This window comes from Chamaea fasciata, unplaced genomic scaffold (genome assembly GCF_029207755.1).
Source record: "Chamaea fasciata isolate MVZ Bird 193981 ecotype frontalis unplaced genomic scaffold, bChaFas1.0.hap1 SCAF_10, whole genome shotgun sequence".
In the NCBI taxonomy this organism is placed as follows: Eukaryota; Metazoa; Chordata; class Aves; order Passeriformes; family Sylviidae; genus Chamaea; species Chamaea fasciata.
The window spans coordinates 27,887,815-27,912,214 of record NW_027094095.1 but is presented as its reverse complement, the minus strand read 5'-3'; the positions used below and the strand labels follow the sequence as shown (position 1 = coordinate 27,912,214).

General features: G+C 50.2%; 1 protein-coding gene across 2 annotated transcripts in view; it reads left to right on the top strand.

Moving 5' to 3' along the window:
- Positions 1 to 20,366, top strand: part of SSBP3 (single stranded DNA binding protein 3) — a 54,129-nt gene extending 33,763 nt beyond the window's left edge. Inside the window, exons 5-18 of one of the 2 annotated variants that reach the window (XM_066192865.1) lie at positions 3,454 to 3,543; positions 11,311 to 11,391; positions 12,194 to 12,253; positions 14,170 to 14,236; positions 14,344 to 14,420; positions 17,302 to 17,366; positions 17,466 to 17,514; positions 17,650 to 17,685; positions 17,872 to 17,926; positions 18,341 to 18,411; positions 19,135 to 19,213; positions 19,412 to 19,440; positions 19,583 to 19,684; positions 20,249 to 20,366. In XM_066192865.1, the coding sequence (XP_066048962.1) occupies positions 3,454 to 3,543; positions 11,311 to 11,391; positions 12,194 to 12,253; positions 14,170 to 14,236; positions 14,344 to 14,420; positions 17,302 to 17,366; positions 17,466 to 17,514; positions 17,650 to 17,685; positions 17,872 to 17,926; positions 18,341 to 18,411; positions 19,135 to 19,213; positions 19,412 to 19,440; positions 19,583 to 19,684; positions 20,249 to 20,278 (891 nt within the window). In that variant the 3' untranslated portion in view covers positions 20,279 to 20,366. The remainder of the gene's footprint in view (positions 1 to 3,453; positions 3,544 to 11,310; positions 11,392 to 12,193; positions 12,254 to 14,169; positions 14,237 to 14,343; positions 14,421 to 17,301; positions 17,367 to 17,465; positions 17,515 to 17,649; positions 17,686 to 17,871; positions 17,927 to 18,340; positions 18,412 to 19,134; positions 19,214 to 19,411; positions 19,441 to 19,582; positions 19,685 to 20,248) is intronic. The other variant, XM_066192866.1, reaches the window with a different exon arrangement.
- Positions 20,367 to 24,400: the final 4,034 nt, after the last annotated feature.

Genomic DNA, 24,400 nt, shown 5'->3' with positions numbered 1-24,400 from the left:
CTGATGCCAGCAGTCCTGCGCAAGTGGGCTCCTATTGATAATTCAAGTGCCCAGCTCCTGGCTGTGCTGTTTTGTCCGATTTCCATTGCCTCCTGACCTCCATCCTTCTTTATTTGCAAAGCTATACTCGCAGGCAGCGGTAATAAATCAATTAATGACTCTGATGAATCGTTTAATGGCTGACAAAATAACACTACAGTCAACAGCTTGGATCTCTACAGCAGTACCAGAAGATGCTGGTTGACTCAGGGTAGGGAGACGAAACAGAGACTGTTAGCTCAATTAGTGCAATTAGTGTGCGATTTAAAGGCTTAGACGGCATCTGCTGGCGTACCAGGCCGGTGTGTTAACTGAGAGCTTTGGTTTGGAAGCGAAACACGGTGATCCAGATTGTCATTCCACTGGCTTCCACCAAAAAAAGAGGGAAAATACCAACGTATGCGGCGGGGAATTAAAAATACATATGTGTGTTTGTGTATATAGCTATACATGCGCGCCCCAGGAACACATATATATTGATTTCCAACGTGGGGAAAATTTGCCATCTTATAAAAGGCAAATGAGCTGGCATGCCAGCATTGCCAGAGCTGTCCTGGCTCATTTCTGGCAGTGGTTTCCTTGTGTTTTGGTGGAAGGAAATTTGGGGTGTCGCATGCCAATGGGGACCTTCGTGTGGCTGATGTGCTTCTGGTTCAGCTCCAGCTTGAATGTGGTGGCACAGCAGTTCCGTGCCCACTTTCTGCCAGCTTCCATGGCAACTGCACATTGTCTGTATCTTCACCGGGGAGATCCGATGGGTTTAAGATATTCACCTAAGGAAAGAGCTTTGGAAAGCAAGCTGCAACCAACAGTGCCTAAAAAGAGTTTCTGGGAGAAAATGTTGAAAATGAACCCTGTGAGAGGAGCTGTGTGGCCAAAAAAGTCCTGGAAATGACTGCTGGAAAGCCCTTGAGTTTGGGTGCCTGACCCTTAGAGTTTGGGTGCTCACCCTTAAGGTTTGGAAAAGTTGTTCCTGCTGTCTTTTTTGCCTTTTTTCTTTCATTTCTGGCTCACACAAGTGTTTTACAGAGCTGCTCCAGCCACGGCTGCGCTCCCATCGCTTCGCCGGGGCTAAAGGTGCCTCGGTGTTTACCTTAGCAGCGGTGATGGGGAGGGAAATAAAAAAAGAAATAAAATGTCACTTCGCAGCCTTGTAAATCATTCATCAAGGGCTGACCAATTTGGCTCCCATCCTACAATATGCTCAGGGCACTTGCGGGTTTTTAATTACCAAGTTCTGCCAAGCGCCACATGTGTGAGGAACTTTAAATCCCCGTTTACGCTGCGAAGGCATAGGTGAGGTTTCAGGGTGTTTAACACGGAAAAATACTCTGTGGTTTTGTGGAAAAATGGGCATTCGCTTCAAGGTTTTCTTTGGCTGCTCTGCCCTTCTCCCTTTGCTCCCTGTTGCAGAGGGGAGGAGAAGAGCAGCGTCCTTCCCCCCCAGATCCCCAAACCCATGTTCCTCCTCACTCCCCACCGCTTCGGGATCCATTTCGCTTTGGGAGATTCCCCAAGCAAAGGATTATAGTGTGCTGGAAATCTCTTGAAACCATAAAATATCACCTTGGCAGCTTTATTGCAGCGCTTGCCGCCTTGGGAGAGAAGCGTTTTGCGTGATAGAGGGTTTAATAAAGGAAATTCCAAATGGGCTCGCTGCAGTTTGGGGCTCAGTCTTATATATTTTTGCATTAAGAACCGTCATCTGCTTTGCAGAGAAACTGCAATATGTTCATGGCCTTGGATTAAGATTTGGTTTTACTTTTATAGCTGACCCACTTGGGGGGATGGAGGGAGGGAGAGAAGTGGGTTCACTCCCTCTCCCATCTATTTTTGCTGCCGTCTGATGTATAAAAAGAGCCTGGAATGGGCAGGCTTATTTTTCCTGCCAGGACTTTTTTTTTTTTTTATTAACTGTAAAAACACTCAGATCTGGCCTTTGCTGCTGATGGGGGGAAAGGCTGTCAGGGGCACAGGGGGAGCATGGCGGGGGCTGTGCCTGGGGGTGCAAGACCCTGTAGCCTCAGGGGGAATTGGTTATTTCACGGAGGGAGGCTCTTACTGGGGAATCAGCCTCCACCGTTGTCTGTGACACTTGCAGCCCTGAGATGCTGGGGTGGGAAAACCAACCACTTATCCAGCATGGTCCTGGCCTTCATCCCACATCCTGCACGCCAGCTCCTGCTGGAGAGCATGATGAGGGGCACGAGGGATGCCCTGGGAAGGCACAAGGCAGTGATTAGTCTGGTGCTCCCCTGCCTCTGCAAGGCTTTCTGGTCAGGAATAGCAAGGTTGCCGACAAAACATGGGGATCCTATCTTGGCAATCCTGAGTCCTTAGTAATAATCCTTAATTTTCCAGGCTGCCCTGACAGCCTGGCTTCCCCCTCTGCTCACATCTTGTGGTTGTTGCCGCATCGGATGCGGTCAGGAGCTGGGTCTGGCTCGGCTGCTGTTAGGACATGGGGTTTGTTGGGTAAAACCAAGCCTGAGCAGGCTCACATGTACCCCATCTGTTCGTGGGATTTCCTCAGTGGAAAAATTTTTCACTGTGGTTTTAGGTGGGTATGGTGGAGGGAGTAGTTCAGCAATCCAAATCCAATTAACACCACTGAGGTGCCTTTTTAACTGCGCTGTGACTGGAACGGGGGTCACTTGGTGGTGAGCAAACTGGGGTGCACTTGGATGGCACAGGTACTGCTCCTAATCTCACAGGGATGTGTCATCAGCACGTCTTCCTTTAGAGAAAGATCTTTTTATTGTGTTTTCCTTCAGAGTAGGAGCTTCCCATCATGCTGGTGCTTTCCCAGAGGAAGTGGATAAATACAAATAGGAATGCTGAGAGGAGCGAATGGGGTGTCCAGGTACCCCATGTCTGTTCCCGTCCCTCCTTTTTGGGGCTGGAGCTGTGCTGGTGGCTCATTCTGGGGAGGCACGAGGGGGAACGTGACTCCACAGGTTGAATGCAATGAATTTGGAAATGAATAGTAAAGCCTCGATGTGCTGGTGAGGTCAGGGAAGCATAATTTTCAAAGGACAGGGCTAAACCAGCGAGCATGGTGGGGAGGTGGGAGAGAAGCATTTTTAAAGCTTTCAAACAGCTTCTGCCTAAAATTACATGTTGGATGAGGCTCCTTGGTGGATTAACAAGACTCAGTGCTTGGGTAAATGAATAAACAAACCCCAGAATCATCTCCAGGTTCTGTGTGGCCAATCTCCTCCATGGGTGAGTCACAGAGGCCAGTGCCCCTCCAGCTGCGAGCATCCTCCTCCAGTTCCTCCACGGGGGAAGATGCTCATGGCTCCGGAGATACAACGCAGATTGACTCAGTGTGATGTGGCAGGAGAGGTGGCATTTTTAACGTGCTTTTTGCCGTAACTCTGACCATGTTTGCCCTGGTTTTGTTCCCCGCAGAGCGCAGCTGCTGCCCCGAGTCCCGTGCTTGGAAACATTCCCCCGAATGACGGGATGCCCGGGGGCCCCATCCCACCCGGGTTCTTCCAGGTAGGCTGCCGCTCCTCCCGGTGCTCCCTCCTCACTGCGCACGTGTTCGCTTTCGCTCTGGGTGTCAGCGCTGTCATGCCTGTGTTTTGTTTTTTTGTTTTGGTTTGTTGTTTTTTTTTTTTTTCCCAAGAGGATGCTAGGGAAGCAGCATGCCTGCACAGCTGACCTGTCTAGGAAAAACTTGTGTTCTTGCTGTCCTTCCACGTTTTGCTTTCTATTTTTTTGTGGCCTTAAAGCAAATTCCTTGCTCGAAGAGGTTACTGTGTATTTACAACCAATGTTTTTTTTCCAAAGCTGCTTGGTTTGTGTTTGGGTTGGGATTGTATTTGTTCTCCAGTCCTAACAGACGTGTGTAATTGAAAACATTCTGGATTTTGATTCCTGAAACTTTTTCCCCCTCCTCTGGTTAACCACTTGATTTTTTCCAAATGCAATCACTGAATGCATTAACAAACCCTGGCTGCGGCTGCAGGCAGGAGTTGGCTCCAGCCAAATCCCTGAATGCCGTGGAGGCACCTTGTAAGCAAATACCCAGCAAAGTCCCTGAAGTCCCCTCGCTCCTTCCTTATCCCACAACAAGCTCTGACAGAGGAGGGGGTAACGTGTTTGGAGTGATGCTGACAGAAAGGATATCAACAAGCACAAAGAAAAGGAGTTCTCAAATCTTGAGCCTTAGGGGTTTTCTCAGGAATCTCTTTGCTCAGAGTGAGCTGCACTGGTTCACTGCAACATAAGCTTTCAGTGCTTTAAAACCCTCCTGCTCGAGGTTGAAACACTTGTTCATGTAAAAAATGGGATAAGAGTTGAAAGGAATATTTGTTTTGGCAAGCTGGGCTTTTTTTAATCTGGGCTTGTGATTTGTGTATGGGAGAACTTCTCGGGCAGTAGACAGGCGAGCTCGATAAGGAGCCCGTGATTTATTGTGGCGATATCTGAGCCCAGTATCGGCGATGGCGTTTGTATGGGAAGGGGGAAGGAGGGGCCTGTCTTTTTTGAGAGAGGGAAAGAGAGATCCCATTTCCTGAACATGCTTCTGACAGAGGAGGAATATCCGATACTGATCGGGAACCCTAAAACAGGCGAGTCTTGTAGCAGCACTCGGCGGCAGGGGGTGAAGCCAACGGAGGAGATGCAATCTCGCAGGTCATAGCTGCTGCCAGCAATCCCAGTGCCAAGCTGCTGCTTCCAACAAATGTGTCTCCAAAACGTCCTGATCTCGCCCCGCGGTGAAGCTGACTGTCCTTTGGGGCTTCTGCTTCACGCCGAGCTGCGAGGGCTGCAAAACTGGCATGAATTTAGGGCAAGGCAGCGAGAGTATGGGTTGGCTTTCCCTGAGTGGGAAAGGTGAGGAAGAGGAGTCACATCTCCCCAGACTTACTGTTCATGCTGCCGTCTCAACTCTTCCCGTTGACAGCCTCCAAGCTGTCCCCTCTCTTTCCTTTCTGCCCTCCTGTAGCACTTTTGCACTGAGGGTCTGCTTCAGGAGCAGATAACCCATCCTAGTTCCCTGCCTCCCATGCAGCTGGCCCAGGAGCCGCTGGGGTAGGGAGTGGCTCAGAAGCAGGAGTGGATCCTGAAACCCCAGACAGTGTAGCAATGCCAGTACAGGTTATGCTGCCCATCCCCGGCACTGCCAGAGGGAAGAGAGGATGGGTGCCGGTGCATATGGCTCACATGTGACATCTCAAGAGCCTGCCTTTCCTGAAAGCCCTCCAACATCTGGTTTCTCCTCCCAGCCCTCGGGATGGAAAGCAGAAGAAAAATCCCACCTTTTAACACAGTCTGAACATCGCCTTCATGAAAGCCTGTCTGATTTATTGCTGGTGCTGGAGCTCGTTCCAGCTTCAGGAGATGCTGGAGAGCAGCTCCTGCAGAGGTGGGCTGGAAGCTCAGTGTCAAGCCAGTCACAGCTCAGGGATAATTTCCTTTCTGTAGGAGATTGAAGTGCCTAAATTCATAGGGCAAAAACAAAAAGGTCACAGAAGATAGAAAGGACTTCTCCCCAACCCTTGGTATGGCAGCCCTGGGAGTGAGTGAGGTGGTACCGCCTCAGCCAGTGCCATCCTCATGCCAGGAGAGCGCTGGAGAGGGCTCAGGGGTTTTCAGCATCTTGCACTTCTGCATCAGGGACCTGCAAGGAATATCCCCAAGGGTAGCAGGCATGGGCAGATTGTTAGTGAGAGGATTTAGAGAGCCTGATCATGTCCAGACATGGTGGGGAAGTCACACAGGGAGCTGAGGAATGAGTCACCAGCAAAGCTCAGGTACCAGAAACTCCGCACTGCTACCCTGGGGGTGCATGAACCGCCCCCCCACCCCCAGCCCTGCATGTGAGGATGTCCACCGCAGGTTGGCAAAGGGAAAAAATGATACGGACTATTCCTGAGACTTCGAAGCCCAAACACATGTGAGTCAGCTTGGAGGAGAAGGAATGCTCCAGGAAAGGGAAAAGCAAGGAGGGCTCCAGTCTGCAGCTCCCAGCCACTGCCTTGCAGTGAGATTCCCTTCCCAGTGCCAGGGCTCAGCAGCGACCTTCAGGCCAGGGGCCAAGGAAGTGCAGACTGCAGAATCTCCCAAAATTATGGAAAAGGAGAGGCCCACGGCACTCTTGGGTTGCTGGGGCATTTCATGGTGCCAGCCGGCAGCACAGCATCAGCTGTGCTCCGGACAAAAGGTTGGCTGGGTTGACGGCCAGCATGGGTAGATGCTTTTATTTAAATCTCTCTCTTTGTCCCGTTGAGATGAGCAAACAAACCCTCTGCTCATCCTCCTAAAGGTCATCAGAGGCGTTCCTGCTTTTGTTTTGAAAGCTGGATTGATGCCGGGGTGCAGATCCCTCGCAAGAGGGACAGAGGGGGGGGTGCCAGGGAAATACAGGAAGGAAAACAAAAAACTGGAAGGAATTAATACCACATCTTTATACCACTAAATAAATGGTGGCGGGGGGGCCGAGTCAGCAGCCATGCCTGCTCTCCCCAGCGCTGAGTCCCCGCACCGCCCCGTACCCCGCGCTGATGAAATGGAAAGTTGACCATAAATCAATGTCGGCGCTGCGTTAGCTATGCATCAGCGGCTCGGCGCCGAGATGCACCAAAACAAAGCGCCGGCTGCTCCGTGTTCCCACACTGCCCCCTAATGCAGACAGACCTCGAGAGCTGGGGAGGACCGGGGGCTCCAGAGCCCGGGGGGCTCCCCCCACCACAATCCCCTGCCCTCCCCGCCTCTTCTCCCCGCCTCCCGGAGACCTCCCTCTTTGGGTGAGGTCACCCGTGGGGTGAGGATGGTGAAGCCAGGGACAATAGGAAGGGGTCCATGTTGTCCTGCTCCCTCCTTGGATGCCACCATTTTCCCCCTGCTGTCCTGATGTCTCAGTGGGATTTCCCACTGCTGGGCTGGTGCCACCAGCTCTGGTCAGCCAGTTCCAGTGAGGCAGCAGGAGAGCCATAAAACCAGGCTGCTCTTCCCAAAATCCTGGGGTAGAACTTGGTACCAGCCTGCACTGGGCAGGGTTTGAAGGAAGGTAGCCTACAAGCTGGAGGAGAGGAAAAGCAAGCATCAGAGAAAGTTTTTTTTCTGGAAGTTTAGTAGGATGCCCGAGGCTTTTGTACCGAGCGTCTGGAGCATATGGTGGGATTTGCAGTCAACTTTCTCTCGGGTGCTCCAGCCAGATGGAGGTGACTGTTCTTGGCTCCGGCTGACACGGGTTTGTTTCCTGAAGAGCTTGTGTTAAACATATTCCTTAAAACCAGGCTTCTGCAGTTGGGAGCCCCAGCTGCAGGCGAGGCAGAGCTCCTGCCCACGACTGCCTTTCGCTGTCTGCGGGGGAACTTGGCCCGCCTCGCCTCGCCTCGCCTTGCTGCCTTGCCTTGCCTTGCCTAACCTCGCCTTGCTTTGCCTTGCCTTGCCTTGCTGTGCCTTGCCTTGCCTTGTCTAACCTCTCCTGGCCTCACTTTGCCCTGTCTCGGGAAGGTCCTCACCCAGCACCACATGCTGGAAGTCAACCGGGGTCTTTCTCTTTGAAGGCAACTGGAGCATCTCTCCTAAAGGCTCCTTCCGAGACGCCTCTTTTTTTTTCTTGACAACTTGCAAAACATCTCTCTCCTTCAGTAGAAATGAATCTCCTCTCCAATAAACCCAGGCATGGCTTTAATTAATATCCATCTAATTTATTTTAGTATTTTCTAACGTCAAAACTGGCAGGCAGGGGCAGGTATTTTAAACACGAGATGCCTCCCTATTGCTAACTCGAAACCATCGGTGTCTCGTGGCAGTGATGCTTTGCCTTCTCGTACCATCCTGCCTTGTTCTGCCACCCCCAGAGGTGCTTGCAAATGTTTTTAAATAGCAAAACTCCCCCATTAGCTGAAAGTATGTAGCCCATAAAACATGATCCATTTGTGGTGAATTACGCTGGAAACATAAATTGACACACACGGAGCTATGATCGCTTGTGCCATTTTCCATCTTTAATATTTTACAAGAAGTTTGAGGAGTCGAGCTCATGAAAGACAGAGTGGAAATAACCTGATCTCCTGGAAACTCCCTGTAGGAAGCAGCTGTGGTAGCAAACTTCGGCTGTCCAGCGGGCCAGGTTGGGCTTTTGAAGTCCCTGGAGCATAGAGGGGAGAAAAAAATGAAGCAGAGTGGAGGTTGGGCCACGGACAGCTGTTGGAAACAGTTTCCTCTAGCACCCTTTTAGCTGTTGGGGTTGTTTTTTGAGGCAGCTACAGGAAGATGAAGAATAACCCCACACAAAGAGTGTCCAGTTTGGAGGGAAAGAAGGAAAACTTGAGAGATGATGAGGTTTCTCTGGCCAGGGAGAGTGAAGATCTGGAGATCACAGAGTGAAGCAACTGCAGAGCAGGTCCTGCTCACCCAGCATGGCGTGTCAGGAGGAGCTGTGCCACAGGGATATGACTCCAGGGCTGGATGGAGGGATGTGAAGGAAGCAGGACATCATGTGTTCACCCTCCTCCTTTAACGAGAGTAGTTAGTAACTGCTAAACACACGGGGTTTTTTAAGAAAAAGGGGATGTTCTGTTGGTTGGAGCCCACATGTCGTCTCTGCAAAACACTTGTGTGAACTGCCGTGATCCGTCGGGATCATCTGCTGCTCCCTCTGCAGCGAGGCAATCCCGTGCGAAAAGGCGACCACTCCAGCAGGCGTTCCCGGCCCAACACGGGTCCCAGCCCTGAAACATCTGCAGATATTTATGGAGATAACACTCTCCAGAGGGGCTGAGTTTCTGACAGAGCAGGGCAGCCGTGCCGAGGGGGCCGCGGCCGTCGCGGCTTGGAGCGATCATTTGGGATGGTGCCGCACAGAAAAAGCAAGAGAAGAAGGAAGGAAAAAAAAACTGCTTTCAGCTCCTCCCTGCCTGCCAAAACGTTTGCACAAGCTGGGCATCGCCTTATCCAGAAGTGTCCTCTGGGAATGGTACCACATGGGATAATGCAAGGGCAAGGATGCTGCGGCGCCAAGCCTGGAGCATTCCGGGAGCAGCCTTGGTGTTGGGGCAGGAGCACTCCAGAGGATACACTCAGCAGCACAAACAGCGGATGCTCTCTGGGTCCAGCTGCCACAGGGGATTATTCTCCGGTGGAAATGCTCCCGTGTCTCAAAGATGCTTTTTCTCCAATAATCAAACAGTGTTTGCTCTCCGGCTCGAAATGCAGACCCCAGGCATCACCTCCAGGCCCAGCCAGGGTTCCTTCAAGTGGGGATGTCCCCCGTGTGCTTGATACCTGTTCACCCTTCACCTGCTGTGGGATATGGGGGGAAGGACATCAGTCTCTGGACAGCAATGACCCCCTCCTGCAGCACAAGGCAGGCATCGTGGGGGGCACTGGCTCTTGCATTGATGAGGTTTGGCCTCTGCCAGCCCTGGTTTTTGCCTTCCACTTGGTTTCATCACTCATTCACCTCTTCTGATCTTCCCTACCCCAAATCCTGCAGCTGAGATATGTAGGAAGGGCTTTGGGGGTGGCCAGACCTTACTGGGGGATGGTGGGAGGTGTCTGCTGCCCCTGCTGCACTTTGCATTCACAGACAGAGTTAGCAGCTCAGAAGCAAAAATAAGTCAACTTCCATGCCTGGAGAGGACTTCTGCTAAAGGAGGTTGATGCTGCAATTGGAGCTCAGAGGTTTGTCTTCTCCACTCTGGTGGGACACGGATGGAGAAGGCAGTGGGGAGCGTTGTCCTGAGGTGCTGTGACCTCGTCTGGATGAGGTTGGCTAGGAGCTAAGGGCAGAGGCTGGTTCCTTTTGGCTCCTGGAGAATAAATGGTGGTGTAAGTGGTGGGATTTCAGCGGCTCAAGCAGAGGGGCCGGCAGGAGGCTGTTGGTTTAAATCTGCTTGGCTCCATCTCGCTGCCGAACCATTCAAATAAAAAAAAAAAAATTAAAAAAAGAAAAGAAGAAAAAACCCACCCTCTTACTTTATTTACATTGCACTCAAGTTTCCGCTGTACAAAAGATTTGCAGGTGCAAATATGTCCTGCCTTCATTAACTTCCCCTCCCTTTTTAATTTATGTGATTTCAATTTTCCTTCCCTGTACTGTTAATTAGGGGACCCTCTAATCAGTACCATTATCACAGTGGTATTCATGTTTAGGAAAGCTGCTAAACAAACGCTTGCAAAATTGCTAAATGGCTAATTAATGTCTGTTAATTAAGAAAATTGCTCATGGTAACAAACCATGCCATTGCTGGCAGCAGCTAGAAGGCGAACACTTGTTGAAATTAGTAACGAGGCAGGTAGAGAACATCTGCTCCGGCGCCGGTCCTGGAGCCTGCCGTCGCTTCCCATCACCTACTGACAGAGCTCCTGTGCTTTTCTCTACCAATTACACCTCCTTTGACTCAAAAAATGCTTTTCTTTTTTTTTTTTCTTTTTTTTCCCCCCCCCCCCCGCCCCTCATGTTAACACACACCGGAATATTTCTTGCACCGAGCTCGCGGTTTTTCCAAGCAAATTTTCATTTCTTGCTTTTAAGGGAAATTGGGAAAAAAAAAAAAAAAAATAAGAAAAAAAATTAAAGTGGGCGTTCAAGCCCAAAATGTCAGCGACTGCTGCATTGCAGCCTTCAACCTGCACCAACTAATCTCTCCTTTTTTCCCCTAGACATCCTTTCTTTGCTCGCAAGCCATTTTACTCGCATCCTTAGGGAATCCACCTCGAGGAAGGATGTTGCATCCCTTCAGTGTGGCGGTGCAGCCCCAGTTGTGCCTGGCAAACGCTCCAGCACCTCCAGTGTACCACGGTCAAAACACAAACCCGGAGGTGTTTCTAGCCTTTGGGATGAGAGAGGAAAAAAAAATTTTTATTTTTATTTTTTTAGATTTTTTTTTCTTTTTTTTTTCATTTTTTGGTTTGGGGGTGGTTTTTCTATTTCCCCCAGCCTCTCTGGTCCTCTCCTGCATTTTTTTTTTTCCTCGTTGCACGCCCCTGCAAAGTGTTTCCTGTGTGTTTATCATTGCAGACTTGGTTGAACCACTGGACTGTTTACTCTTGATGTGGCCACTGTATTTTGACAGATGTTCTGATTTTGAATATATATATATTTTTTGCATATATCATTACTCATTGTTCAGCTACAAATGAATAGAAACTCAATTAAAAAAATAAAAAAGGAAAAATTATTTGATTTAAAACCGGGAGAACTGACTCCCCGACGGAACAGGTCCACCCGTGAATCCTTTTTTTAGCTCTTTCTGCGCTTTCATGTGCTAATCTATAACTTCCTTCTACTGTCTGACCTCACAGGGACCGCCTGGGTCACAGCCCTCGCCACACGCACAGCCTCCACCCCACAATCCTAACAGCATGATGGGACCCCACAGTCAGGTAAAGACACTAGTGATGGGTAGGGCTGTGAACCGGGACGTGCGCTCAATTTACTTCTTTTTCCCCCCTCTGTAAGCATGCTGGGCAAGCGGGTACCCGCTCCCCGGGGAGCATCCCCCCGGGCACCCCAGCTACAAAGCAAAATGTTGGTTTTTCTCCTTTTTTTTTTTCTTTTTTCTTTTTTTTTCCTTTCTCTTTTTTTTTTTCTTTTTTTTTTTTTTTGTGTGTTTTTTGGATACGCAGTTGTCAATAGACTGAGAAGTCAGTCGTGGGTATCAGACTGTTTTACCTTCCCAAGGTAGCCTGAGAAATTTAACTTGATGTGGGTTTTTAAGCTTCTGTTAGTAGCAGCAGTTGTAAAAAGAAGTAACGTTAAGCCTTTCTTCCTTTTTTTGTCAGTACTTAGCACTGGGGTTTTTTGTGTGTGCGTGTCTGTATGTGCTTATTTGCCACTTTTTTTTTTTAATATATCTATATATTCAAGCTTGAACATTATCTAACACTCAGGGTTTCCCATGCACTAATTTTAACAGCCTCACCTAGTACTGCCGATGTCAAACACGCTCTCAAACAATAAACCTACAGAGAAAATGTCTAAAAAACGGACTCCAGACACCTTTCTCTTTTTTTTTTTTCCCTTTTGAAACATAACTTTTTTAAAAAGGATGTCTCCAGACCAAAAAAAAAAAAAAAAAAAAACACACAAAAATACCAAGAGCAGTGTGTACAGGCTAACCAGCGTGCGTGGGGAGCGTGCTGCCTCCCCACGGCTCAGCCCTGACCCTATTTTGTGTCCCCACAGCCGTTCATGTCGCCGCGCTACGCCGGAGGTCCCCGGCCCCCCATCAGGATGGGCAACCAGGTAATGCACTCCTGGGATTCTGGATTTCCTAGGGTTAGCTGGGAAAGGGGAGGAGGGCCAGTTGTGCTGCAGATGCTTTTTGGGTTTAGGTGGCAAACATAACCTCCTTGCTCACCCTCCTTTTCCCTGCTGCCGGAGCATCAGGTGTCGCTTAACAATGATAGTTTAATTTTATTTTGAGGTTTGGGCCTATCCAGGATGGAAACAGCGGTGAGGAATGTTCTGCTTTCCATCCACGGTGTTCCCAGCAGGGCTGTGCCATGCTGTGTGCTCGCTGCCCGGCTGGATTTTCCCCGCAATCGCAGAAAATTAAAGTGATGGAGATAATCCTGCTGCTGGGTTGACCGAGCGTTTAGATCAGCGGCGGGGTCAAGCGGGGCAGGTCACTGCTGAATTTTTTGGGTTGGGTTTATCCTCTTATCCCAGCTTATACAAGGGCAGTTTGTTTCTGGCTTCCACCCCGCGTCCTGCCTGGACGCATGCGTGGCCTTTGGTTAAGGAATTCATCTCCTTGCCATGCAGATCCATAGGGTAATGACCAAGCCAGAGGTTATTTGTCACTAAAGGGAAATTAAAGGAAACCGGCAATCCCTTTGAGCAGCAAAAGTGTCTGTTCAAAAATTGTCTTTGGGGAGCTTGTTTTTTGGCTATCAGCGTTATTTTTCTGTGGGCCTAATTAGTAGAAAGAGCAGGATAGTCAGGAAGTAGAGTGTACCAGCTTGCTCTGGGTTTGTGCTTGCTGGACTTGAGACTTGAATCTTTGGAACTTGCTAACTGATGCTGAGACAGCTGAGATGTAGCTGAGAAAAACCCAGAAGGGGCTAATGGAGGCCCCCCATGCCTGGATGGCTGAAAGAGCCTTCCACCCAGGGCACTGATGGATGATCTAACGAGGTATGAATTCACTGCACCTCCTCACGGGTCAGTTTTAACAGGACCCCATCCTGCAGTGGTTCTTGGCTCCTTCCAAGCTCTCCTGGAGGTGAGCACAGTGAGCTGGGCACGCAGGAGAGGCAGGGGGGACTGGTTTGAGGAGGCTGTTCCCACAGCAGGATCAAGCATTCAGGAGTGGGTAAAGTTAATTAGAAGGATTTTGTTTTTTCCCCCAAACACCACATATAAAACACGTTTGTACCTAGGCAGAGCTCAGTGAGGTTATGGTCACGTCCTGAGGGACAAGAGGAATAAATAGGCAGGCAGGAAGGTCAGGCAGCAGAAGTGTAAATATCCTCCTCTGTAACTCCTGGTTTATCTTCCTCCTGCTGCCAGCTTCCAGCCTGCAGAAAACCTGGGACTGGGCTGATTCTGCCTTGGCCCAGCCATGTGCACCCAGGGCCTGTGCTGTGCTCCAGCACTGGGATCCTCAGTGTCGGCATCCAAGTGAAAGGCAGCGCCGTAGCAAAGCTGTTTACAGTTTGCTTCCCTCAGGCAGACAATATCTGCATTTTTCTTCCCCTTTATCTGTTCGGAGTAGCCTTTGAAGCTTAAATAGCAGCATTACCCGAGTGGAATGTGAGTTTGGGGAGGGGGAGCATCCGCCTTCCTCTCAGCCTGGGCGGGAATGGGTCCCAGCCTGGCTCTGCTGCTCACGGAGCATCTCCCCTCCACAGCCAATGACTCACTGCCTGGTTTGGCCCTGGTGCTGTGTGTTACCAGGGTGCCATGCAGCTCTTCACCTTCCCCTGCTGGATTCGACACCGCTGCCCCACTCAGCCCGAGTTTTCCCTTGCTTTTCTAAAATGCAACAACATTTGGCCTGGGGGGAGGGGGAAACGCCTTGTTTGGGGTTTAGAAGGGATTTGCAGAAGGATGAGGGAGGCAAACACCTGGAGGCTGTACCAGTGGGATGTGGGATGCAGCAGGATGCAGAGGGATGCAGGATTTATTTTTTTAATCTTGCTCCCTTGCTTTCACAGCCCCCGGGTGCTGTTCCCGGTACACAGCCATTGCTGCCCAATTCGATGGATCCCACGCGACAGCAAGGTAAACCCAGCCGAGGAGGGCCAAGCACTGATGTTCCTAATGAGCTGTTAATTCGGGACCCAGAGTGGCTTTGGTGCTGTGTAACACTCCTGCTTTCCTCCCAACAGGGCACCCTAACATGGGCGGCCCCATGCAAAGGATGAATCCTCCGCGAGGGATGGGCCCCATGGGTCCCGGTCCGCAGGTAAGCCCGGTGCCAAAGCACATCCTACAAACCATGGGAACAACCTCCTGGGGCTCAAAGGGCTGGGAGTTCCCCCCCCCCAACACACACACCCTGTCCCCCCATTAGTGTTAATGCATTTTACATTAGTCTTGCATCTGGAAATCCCTCCTTTTAACAGGAGTGAGGTCTTCAGAGCTCATTAAGGGTATGGCAGCCTCCCTCCTGCCCTTCTGTCAGAGGGGATGGCACTTAGCTCCGCGCCGGAGCGGCCTCTGAGTGCATTATACTGCCTGCCTGGGAAACTCTTACGACCCTAACTGCAGGAAAGGGAAAGGAGGCTTGCATTTGAAATTAATAAATAAAAAGAAATGGCAAAGATCCCTTTAGCAAAGGGAATAAGGCTTTCCCCTGCGAGGTTCCCCTCCACCTGCCCCTCCTGCTGCCTTCCTTGAGCTCTCTATTTCAGGAAAGGGGAGTAAACTCTTGAAATTAAGCAGATCTGGGTTAATATATGCTGTCGTTCCATTGATTCACTTTATGGAGTGGCTTGTTGTTGACTCACTCCTGTTTGTTCCTTCTACGAGACTTCAAAACCAGATTACCATATTTTGGTTGGAGGTTTATCCTCTCTGCATCGTCGCCTACGTGGAGTTTGTAGCGCGAGGATCAGAGTCTGTCAGGAGACGAGCGGGTGCGCTGGAGTTTTGTTTTGTTTTTCCCCTGGAGACTGTTGAGATAAGTGAATGTTGTGTTAAGAGGGAGATGTGTCATGTCGTTAGCACCAACCTGAGGATGCTGCTCAGGGGTGCTCGGCCATGTCCACAGGCACACGGATCCATCCTAGGGCAGGGGACAAAAATCCTGCGCAAGCACCGTTTCACAGGCAAGCCCTCCCATAGCGCTGCTGGCTGAGCTGAAAATCCTCCTTTCCTGGAGGATTACACCCAAAAAGAAAAAAACCCAAAGGCATTTGCAAGGGTGGCCTGTGCCAAGGCGAGCGGCGGCGGCTTGCCCGGGGGAGGCTGCTTCCCACTTCCAGAGCTCGCCGCGAAACTTGGAAGCGGCGAGCGCGCGCTGAGCGCCGCGTGGGATGGCGGCGGCTCTGGGAGCCGGCAGGAGTTGTGAAATGTTCAGAGCTTTATTTTTGACTCCGCCGTTCCCTGTGTATGTACATTAGGGAGAGGGGGGTTTTTTTAAGAGGCAGCTTTTCCCTGGAGAAGCGCTGGGCTTCCCAATCTGGCACCCACAGGCGCTGCCTCCCTGCAGCCATCCAGGAATCGGCGCCTGCGCAGGCAAGCCACCAAAAATACCGACCCAGACCCAGCAGCCCCTCACACCTTGTGTGCCCAGGGCTTGTTTTCCTTTAAGTTTTGCATTGGGACCTTCCTAAATACTTCTCAAACGATTCCAGAGGGCTGCAGAACATCCAGCCAGGACATCCCGGCATCCTGACAGCAGCTCCTTATTACACAGCAGTGATGAATCATCCCTTTCAGCTGATTGCTGCTGCCTTTTTCCCTTTAAGAGTCCCATTTGTAGCTCTGCAGAAGCCAGGACAAGCTTTGCCAGTGCCAGTATGAAGAGGGTTTGTAGCTCTGGGTTTTGGTGGTGCCTTGCCCAGGTCTCTCGGCACAGCTGCATTCCCTCCTCACCCTCCCTGAGCATCTTTCAGCTGGCTTCGTTTTCCAGCCTTTCAGCTCCAATCAAAAACGCTGAGCCCTTTTAAAAGAAAAAAAACAACAAAAAAAACAAGGGGCTTGATGCTGCTATTCAGTATAAATGGCTGAAATTTCGATCAATTAAGGACTTGCTGGTAATTTGTTTGGGGAAAACCCTTTTCTGCCTCTTCAAAACAAACTTTGGTTATGTCCTCAGCCGTGCACCATGCACTGGTGCGTCCATAAATCCAGGTAAAAATTGACAGCACTAAAGTATTTGACTTAAAATCCAGTTTGGAGCACTCCAAGGGGCTGTGGTGTAGGAAGTGGCCAGACATCCCTCCTCCTGCTGTAGCAGTTTTTCCTTCAAATGGCAGAAATAGAGTCCAAAAATGATGCATAACAGAAGAGAGAGAGGTGGGAGGGGAAGAGCAGCAACGCGACCTAAATCTGGCTGCACGTCGCCTGGAGGGCACACGGAGCAGAGCACAGACCAAATGGAGCGCAGCATTCGGGGGATTCCTCTTCCTCCACTGCCTTGGGCTTGGCTTTGTACTAGAGCCGGTTTTAGGAGATGAGGGATGCAGATCTGAGGCTCCCAGTCCCAGCTGGAGGCTAAGCCAGGGAGGAATAAGGCAGGAGAGGAGGCCCAGGGGGCTGCCTGCCCTCGCCCACTCCCCGCGGCTGCAGATCCGCTCGGGGGGATGGAGCAGAGAGCTCTGGAGCAACAGAAAAACAAGCTTGGCTTGGTATTCCCTACTCCAGCAGTCATCCAGGGAGCAAGGAGTGCTCCATCTCAGGGGGAGCTCATGCAGCCTTTCCTCATCCTTGCACTGCAGCAGGAACATTCCAAGTGGTGCCTTTTCTCCTCCTCTTGCCCCTGTTTTCTCCTGCACAAAGGGAAAAATCCGAAAGGTTGTAGTTGGTGCTGAGGGCTGTGAACAGAATTGTCTCATGGAGCTGGGAGGGGGATGTTTTCCTTCCACAGGGAGTAGGGAGGGGGAGCTTTGGGGCTCAGCCTGGCTCCCATCCATATTCAGCTGCCAGGGTTTTTTTTATAAACACAATTGCCTCTTATGTTCATCGTCTTTTTTTTTTTTTTTTTTTTTTTTTTAAACCTCATTTTTGCACACAGACCCGCTTGGTTTTTTGTTTGTTTTTTGGATTTTTTTTTCCCCTTCCTCTTGTCTCTCTGGTGTCCCTTCCCGTTACGCTAGACTGACCCTTGGTTATCGTTGCAGAACTACGGCAGCGGCATGAGACCTCCACCCAACTCCCTAGGTCCTGGCATGCCTGGAATTAACATGTAAGGCAATCCTCACGCTGGGAGATTTCACCACTGACTCAGGACTGTGTGCGGAAAAACACAACATTTATTTTTTTCCCGTTTTAATTTTGTCCCCAGGGGGCCGGGCGCCGGTAGACCGTGGCCGAACCCCAGCAGTGCTAACTCAGTGAGTATCTTGGAGCAAGAGCAGGGTTGGTTGGGAAGTGTCCTGCAAATGGGATCATTCCCCATTCGCTGAGCCCTGCTAATGAGAGGGGCTTCCCCAGCCCATGGCTGAACCTGTTCTCTCTTGTCCCTACAGATCCCATACTCTTCTTCATCGCCTGGTACATACGTGGTGAGTCCTCCTGCCCCAAGCTGTCTGTCCTTTTGTCAGGAGTTCACGTGGTTTGGGGGGGGTATCAGTGCCATGGGAGGTGACTGGGCTGTGTTTGGGGGTTGAGAGCTGGGGGAGGTGTATGAAAACATGGAAAGGTGGGCAATGCTCATGTTTGCACATCTGACACTGACTTTGTTCCCGCAGGGTCCGCCCGGCGGCGGTGGCCCTCCAGGGACACCCATCATGCCCAGTCCTGCAGGTATGAGCCCCTTGAGATGCCTCTCTGTCAGGGCCATCCCTGCCCTATTGGTGATAACCAATTTTTGTGGCTTTTGGCTCTCTGGGAAGTGAGTGGCATGGGTTTCTTGACTTTCTGGATTCCATTTGGGGTTGTTCCTACATCCCCCAGTGGATTTGGATGCTGTGGGGCTCAGGAAGGTGAGGAATTACCTCCCCACCCTTCCCAGCCAGGAGTTGAATTATTCTTCACAGTTGAATTTCTGTGATTAAAAACTTTGTGGATCTTCATTAAATACAAATTAGCCAGAAAATGGTGGTAGTTAGAGGGAATTTTGGGTGATAAAATACAAAAGAATGAGTTCAAGTGGCATGAGTTTGTTTTAATTAAGAAATGAATTAATCACCCGACTTACTGGGCTTCACTGTTCCACAGATTCAACAAATTCAAGTGACAACATCTACACAATGATTAATCCAGTACCGCCCGCAGGCAGTCGATCGAATGTAAGTCTGCTTTCTAATAATTTACATATCAGATACCATAACAAATCATAATTAACTTCATCAGTTGAGAGTAAAGCAGTTTAATTGATTTCAGCCATTTGTTACAAAACAGAAATAAAACAAACCATCAAAAAGCGATTAACTCTTGGGCGACTTTGTTAATTTTTTATGCTTATTAAGAGAGCAGCAGTCCTGCTGCTCCGGCCGAGGTGCTGGGTTTTGTGGGATATGGGCAACCTTAAATGCTGTGGAATGCTGGTTGGAATGCTGTGCTGCAGCTCTGGGTCTGCCATCCAGCCAGATTTCATAGGTGAGCCCACAGGACCATAAGCCCCGCAGCCTCAGGGGGTGGTACGGCCCCAGGTTGTGCCACGGAATGTTCAGATTGGATATTCAGAACATTTTTTTCATGGAAGGGGTTGCCAAGCATTGGAATGTGCTGCCCGGGGCAGTGGTGGAGTCGCCATCCCTGGAAGTGTCCAAGAAATGTGTGGATCTGGCACTTCAGGGTATGGTTTAGTGGTGGTGCTGAGTTGATTGTTGGACTTGGTGATCTCAGAGGACTTTTGCAGCCTCAACAATTCCGTGGTTCTACAATACCTCCCTCCTTGCCCTGCTCCAGAGGGATGGCTGGGACAGGGACAGTCCTCAGGAGCCACTGTGGCAGGTGCTTTGGTGTTGTTTTGTGGCTGATTTTGGTTTTGTCACCTTTTTTTCCTGCAGTTCCCGATGGGCCCCGGCTCTGACGGCCCCATGGGCGGCATGGGCGGGATGGAGCCCCATCACATGAACGGATCATTAGGTGAGCCACCATGGTCCTTCATTCCCTGGGGACACAGGCAGAGCATCCCAGTGCCTGCTCCCATCCTGGGGTCAGCCCCCAGTTCGCACCAGTGCTCAAAGCAGAGCCTTTGGGTGGAAATCAGCGAGGCCGTGGGGGGCACGGGGCCGTGGCTGCAGGCCCAGTAAGGCTCTTCTCCTTTCTCTCCCCTCTCTGCAGGGTCAGGAGACATAGATGGACTTCCAAAAGTAAGTGGAGTTGGCTGCAGGGTGGGTGTGTGGGCTTTCCTCAGCACTGGGGTGCTGCTGTGACCCCGATGGATGGGGACGCGGGGAATGTCACTGGGGTGAACATTGTCCTGCTCACCACCTGCCCTCTGGTCTCCCACAGAATTCTCCAAACAACATAAGTGGCATTAGCAATCCCCCGGGCACTCCAAGAGACGACGGGGAGCTGGGAGGCAACTTTCTCCATTCCTTCCAAAATGACAATGTGAGTGAGGGCCTGCCTGGGGATGAGGGGACGGTCCCCGAGGTGCCCTGGCACTGGGGTGGGTGGGCTTGGCATGGGGGTGGGTGCCTTTTGGACCTGGGTTGTTCCGTGTGTGAGCTGCTCTGGGACAGAAAAGCAGGGAGGAGGAAATGAGACGGTGGGTGGAAGCTTGGGGTCTGTGGTGGGATGGGGGTGCAGGAGTGGAGAGGAGCTGGTGCAGAGGTGGCTGTGCTGGTCTGGATGATTTGAGGCTCCGAGGGTGGCTGCAGACATCCCTCCTCTTCTCCCTCTATTTAGCAGCATATACACATGTGCATGTTAATTATTTGTTTTAAATTGCATCTCGCCCCATACTGACCTGCTGATTTTCTTCCCGGAAAAGCAAGTTACAGCACAGATTAGGCCCTGATAGATTGGAGTCTCCAGCATATCCTCTCTTCCTGGTTTATTAGATCCAATTAGGTTGCTGTGTAGTTGTCATCAGCCTCCTTTTGCATCCCCTCTCTTCGATGTCCAGGGGTCTGACCCGCCTGGTTTCTCACCGTGGCTCTGTCTCTCTTGCAGTATTCCCCCAGCATGACGATGAGTGTGTGATTTCCCTCCCCCTCCTCCTCTCCAGGATCAAGAGAGTCAGCTGCCGTTCGGAGGATCTCAACGAATTATGCAAGAAGAAGAAGAAGAAGAAGCTAGGTGTATGGGCAGGGACACGCGTGGCGGGGGCCAAAACCCCAGGTTTAGTTTCATGCAATAAAAAGGCTGAACTTTTTATTCCATAAAACATGAAGGACAAAACTTAAAATATTTCAAGACATGACAAGACCCTTCTTTGTGCAGAAGGGTTTATATATGTACATGACACTTCTTTTTGGAAACAAACGGAAGCCTCTAGCACCCAACTCCGATCTCTTTGCTTTGTTCTTTTAAATAAAGACAGAAACCGAACCTGTTGTATGTTTGTGCCGTGCGACACCAGGAAGCTAGTCTAGATATGAAATCATGTTGTCTCTGTTGTAGTCATTTTTTTAAATAAACTGGACAGTTTACAATGGTGGTTTTCGTTCAGAAGGCCTGTTTTTCTTTTTGTTTTTTTTTCTTTTGTTTTTTCTTTTCTTTGTTTTGGTTCTGGGGGTTTTTTTCCCTTGTATTTTTGGGGGTTTTTTTGTTTGGTTTTTTTGTTTGTTTGTTTGTTTGCAGCACAACGCTTCCTCCTCCAGTTAACAAGATCTGCTTTGGGGAAGAGACTCCACCACCTCGTTACAAACTTGTTAACGCAGGTGACCCCTTCTAGGATCACATCCTCGAATGAATCGTGATCTTGCTCTCTGTGACTGTGGCATGCACTGTGTTAGTCTTTCCCCCCCTCTGAGTACAAGAAGAAATCTCTTGTCCCTCCTTTCCCCAGAGTCCTTCAGCTGGCTCACTGCAAAAATTGATTTTTTTAAATTTTTTTTTTTTTTTTAAATCCACCGGAAAAACAAAAAAAGGATTAATCTGACCTAGGACTTTGAAACTGTGATCTCCAGCTAACTTTGGGATTTTCTGGGGGGTTTATTTGTTTTGGGGGTATTTTGCAGGGGGGTTTATTTTCTTTAGAGATGTGCTCTTGTCAGGATTTCACTTATCTATGATTTGGAACTGGATGGAGATATTTTTTAAGGAATTCTTGTTGTTAAAATGTAACCTTGCTATTCTGTAGGCTCGCTCTGTAATAAGAAAATAAAAATTAATGGCAAGCATCGAAGGCCCTTCCTTCTGGTGGGAGAGGAAGGGACGAGCCAAGGCGGTGGGTTGGGATCTCTGTACATGACACTACCCTGTAGTTTGGTCTTGGTTTTTCTCCAGCTCCCATTTCTGCTCCATGTATATCATATTCTGTAAAATATTCTCTCCCTTGGATTTGACCTTTGTGCGGATTATTGAAAGCATTGTATCTTGTTTCAGTGTTTTTTCTTACCTTGTAGTCTGGTTCGAAAATTACCGAGAGGGAAAAAAAAATAATTATTATACATTGTAGTTTGTGTACGATATTTGTTGATAATGTTTTATTAAAGGGATGTCTTTTTTCCGCACCCCTTCATTGAAATGTTTTTGGGGGACATTTGGCTTGTTTTTATTATTCTGACTGCAAGACATGAGATGACAAAACAAATTATTTTTTAGTGTGTAATACGAATTTTTTTTTTTTTAATGTTTGCCTTCTTTTTCCTAGGCGTTTTCATTCTGCTTTACCTGTAGAAAGTCAGGAGGGAGGGAGGGGCGGGTGGGGTGGGGGGGTCTGAGGGTGTCAGTCTCACAGTCAGGTTAATATTCTTGAAGTATTGCAGATTTGTTGCATTGCATACCCAGGGGCTCCTCAAGGGGTCAAATTTTTACCTTTTCCACTTGACATCTTGTTCAGGTTTGGGGGGTTTTTTTCTTTTTCTTTTTTTTTTTTCTTTTAAAATTTTTTTTTCTGATGTGATGAAATGAAAGGACCGGTCTTAATGTATTTTAAAATGAATAGCTAAATTATTGTCTTCATTGGTATGGGATGGTTTTTTGAATGAAAACGGTTCCCCCTCCTTCTCCCCCCTCCCCCTGCTGTAATAAATATCAACATAAACATTTGATTTCGGCGCTCTGCAGTTTTTTCCTGGTGTTTGCTGCCAGACCCAGGGCGGGAGTTGGGCATTTTTTTCCAACCTTTATTGAGGACCAAACCCCAGATTTGAGGTGCAGGAGCAAGGTGATGCAGAGCTGAGAAGGTGGCATTTTAGGGGGGTGACTGAGTCTGGGATTTCAAAATCCCAAAGGGATTTGGCTGCAGTTCAGGACCTCGGGGAGGGTTAACGATGCCTGCTTGTTTCTTGGAATTTCTTTTTTTTAAAAAACATTTTGAAAATTTATTCTAGAAAATGGTCAGTGTTGCCTGCACCGGACTGAGGATGTGCTGGCCAGACCCTTGCCCTCCCCACACCCAGCCCATCAGGCTGGCGGCAGAGAGGGGTGTTTTAGGGGCTAAAAAGGGATTTTTTTTTGGTGCACTGTTCCCTAGGCTTTGCTCGTTAGAGCCTGGAGGAGGTCCCCAGGCTTTGCTCATTAAAAGCTGGAGGCGTGGGGATGCCAATGATGATGGAGGCTGGTCTGCCCTGCAGCAGCTCCCTGGGCCAGGAGCTGGGTGCTGCTACTTCCCTTTGCCAGAGTCCTGCACTGCTGGGAGGTAAGAAGGGGAGGGGAATACATGAGTGTTGTCAAATATATAAATATTGAGCTCACAGTGGGGTCTGTGACCTCCTCCTTGGGCAAGAGCTGCAGTGCTGGGTGGGTGTGTGCACCATTGCAGGAACAAACAGCTCCAGGAGCTACTGGGGTTGGAGAAACCCAGGCAACCCAACCTGGTTCCCCAATGGGCAGCACCAGAAGCTAGGGGAGAGATTGGGAATTTTTAGGCCTTTGGATGGGTGGTTGAAAGTTCCAGGTGCCTGAAACGCTCCTGGGAGCTGCTGTGTGAGACTTGTTCTCTACATTTGACTAGTTGGGGCAGGACGTGGCTGGCTGTGAGCTCTCTCCCTCCTTGTGGGAATGTTCAGGCGTGGGCTGAGGGGGCTGTGGGCCATCCTGGAGCTCTGCTGCTCCTGGGGAATGCTCCCACCTGGCACTGGCACCCACAGCCACGTCACTGCTGGAATCCCAGCAGCGAGCGCCATGTGGTGGTGGATGCTTCCGGAGCAGAAGGGCGAGGGGGCAATGCACTGGATGGCTGCTGGATTTGGGAACCAGCATTGCGACTGCACAGCCCATCAGCAGAGGAGCAGGGTGTGTTTGCACCCTTTGCTGCCAGGGCAGGTTTGCTTCCAGGGTAATGCCACAGATGTCCATGTGCAGCCGTGCCCCAGTGTGGATTTTGGTCCAGGCAATCACATCCCCCTGTGCTTTGCAGAAAGTAGAGTGTGAGCATTGTCCATCACTTGGTTTCGTGACCCCTGAGGGGTTGAGGCTGATGAGGAAATCCTGCCCTCCCGGCCCCCCGGGGCCATCCCTGCCTACCCAGACCCTGCTCAGCTGCCCAGAGCAGCAGGCTCCTGCACTGCTGCCTGTTGTGTTTTTATTGTGGGGCACAGAAAAGTCCTTCCTGTTGGTTCTTAAGGGTTACAGGCTGGTATTATTAAATATCACCACGAAACTGCCAAGTTCCCTCCTCGAAACGTCTCCTGAGCCCAGCCTCAGGGATAATTGTCTCCCCCATTAGTTTTCATTAAATTAAATGCAGGAGGAGGATCAGAACAACCAGGGGCTCCAGGCTGAGCACGGTGTGTACTTGTTGGCATGATGTGCGCAGCCTGTGGAGCTGGATTTTGCAGTGGGAGCGGTTCAGGGGAAGGGAGTGTGGAGCGGTGGAGAGCTCTCCTGTGGGCAGGCAGGCTCCTCTGGGTCCTGCAGAGCTCTCCTGTGGGCAGGCAGGCTCCTCTGCCTCCTCATCTCGGGCTCCTGCCACCCCATTCGTGCAGGTTCTGCTTCCCTGGCTGCCGATCATGAAAAGTTAATGCCTGGCCCTGGTCCGTGCTGAGGTAATGCCATTCGTCTGCTGACGAGCCTTTATAACTTATTGATGCCAACCCAGATGTGCCTCTGTGACCCATTGTTGGGCTCCCCCATCCCACCTCCCTCAGCTGGGCCGGTTCCAGCAGGCCACACTGGAGGAACTGGGAGAGCTGAGCCATGCACAGAGTGCTTGGG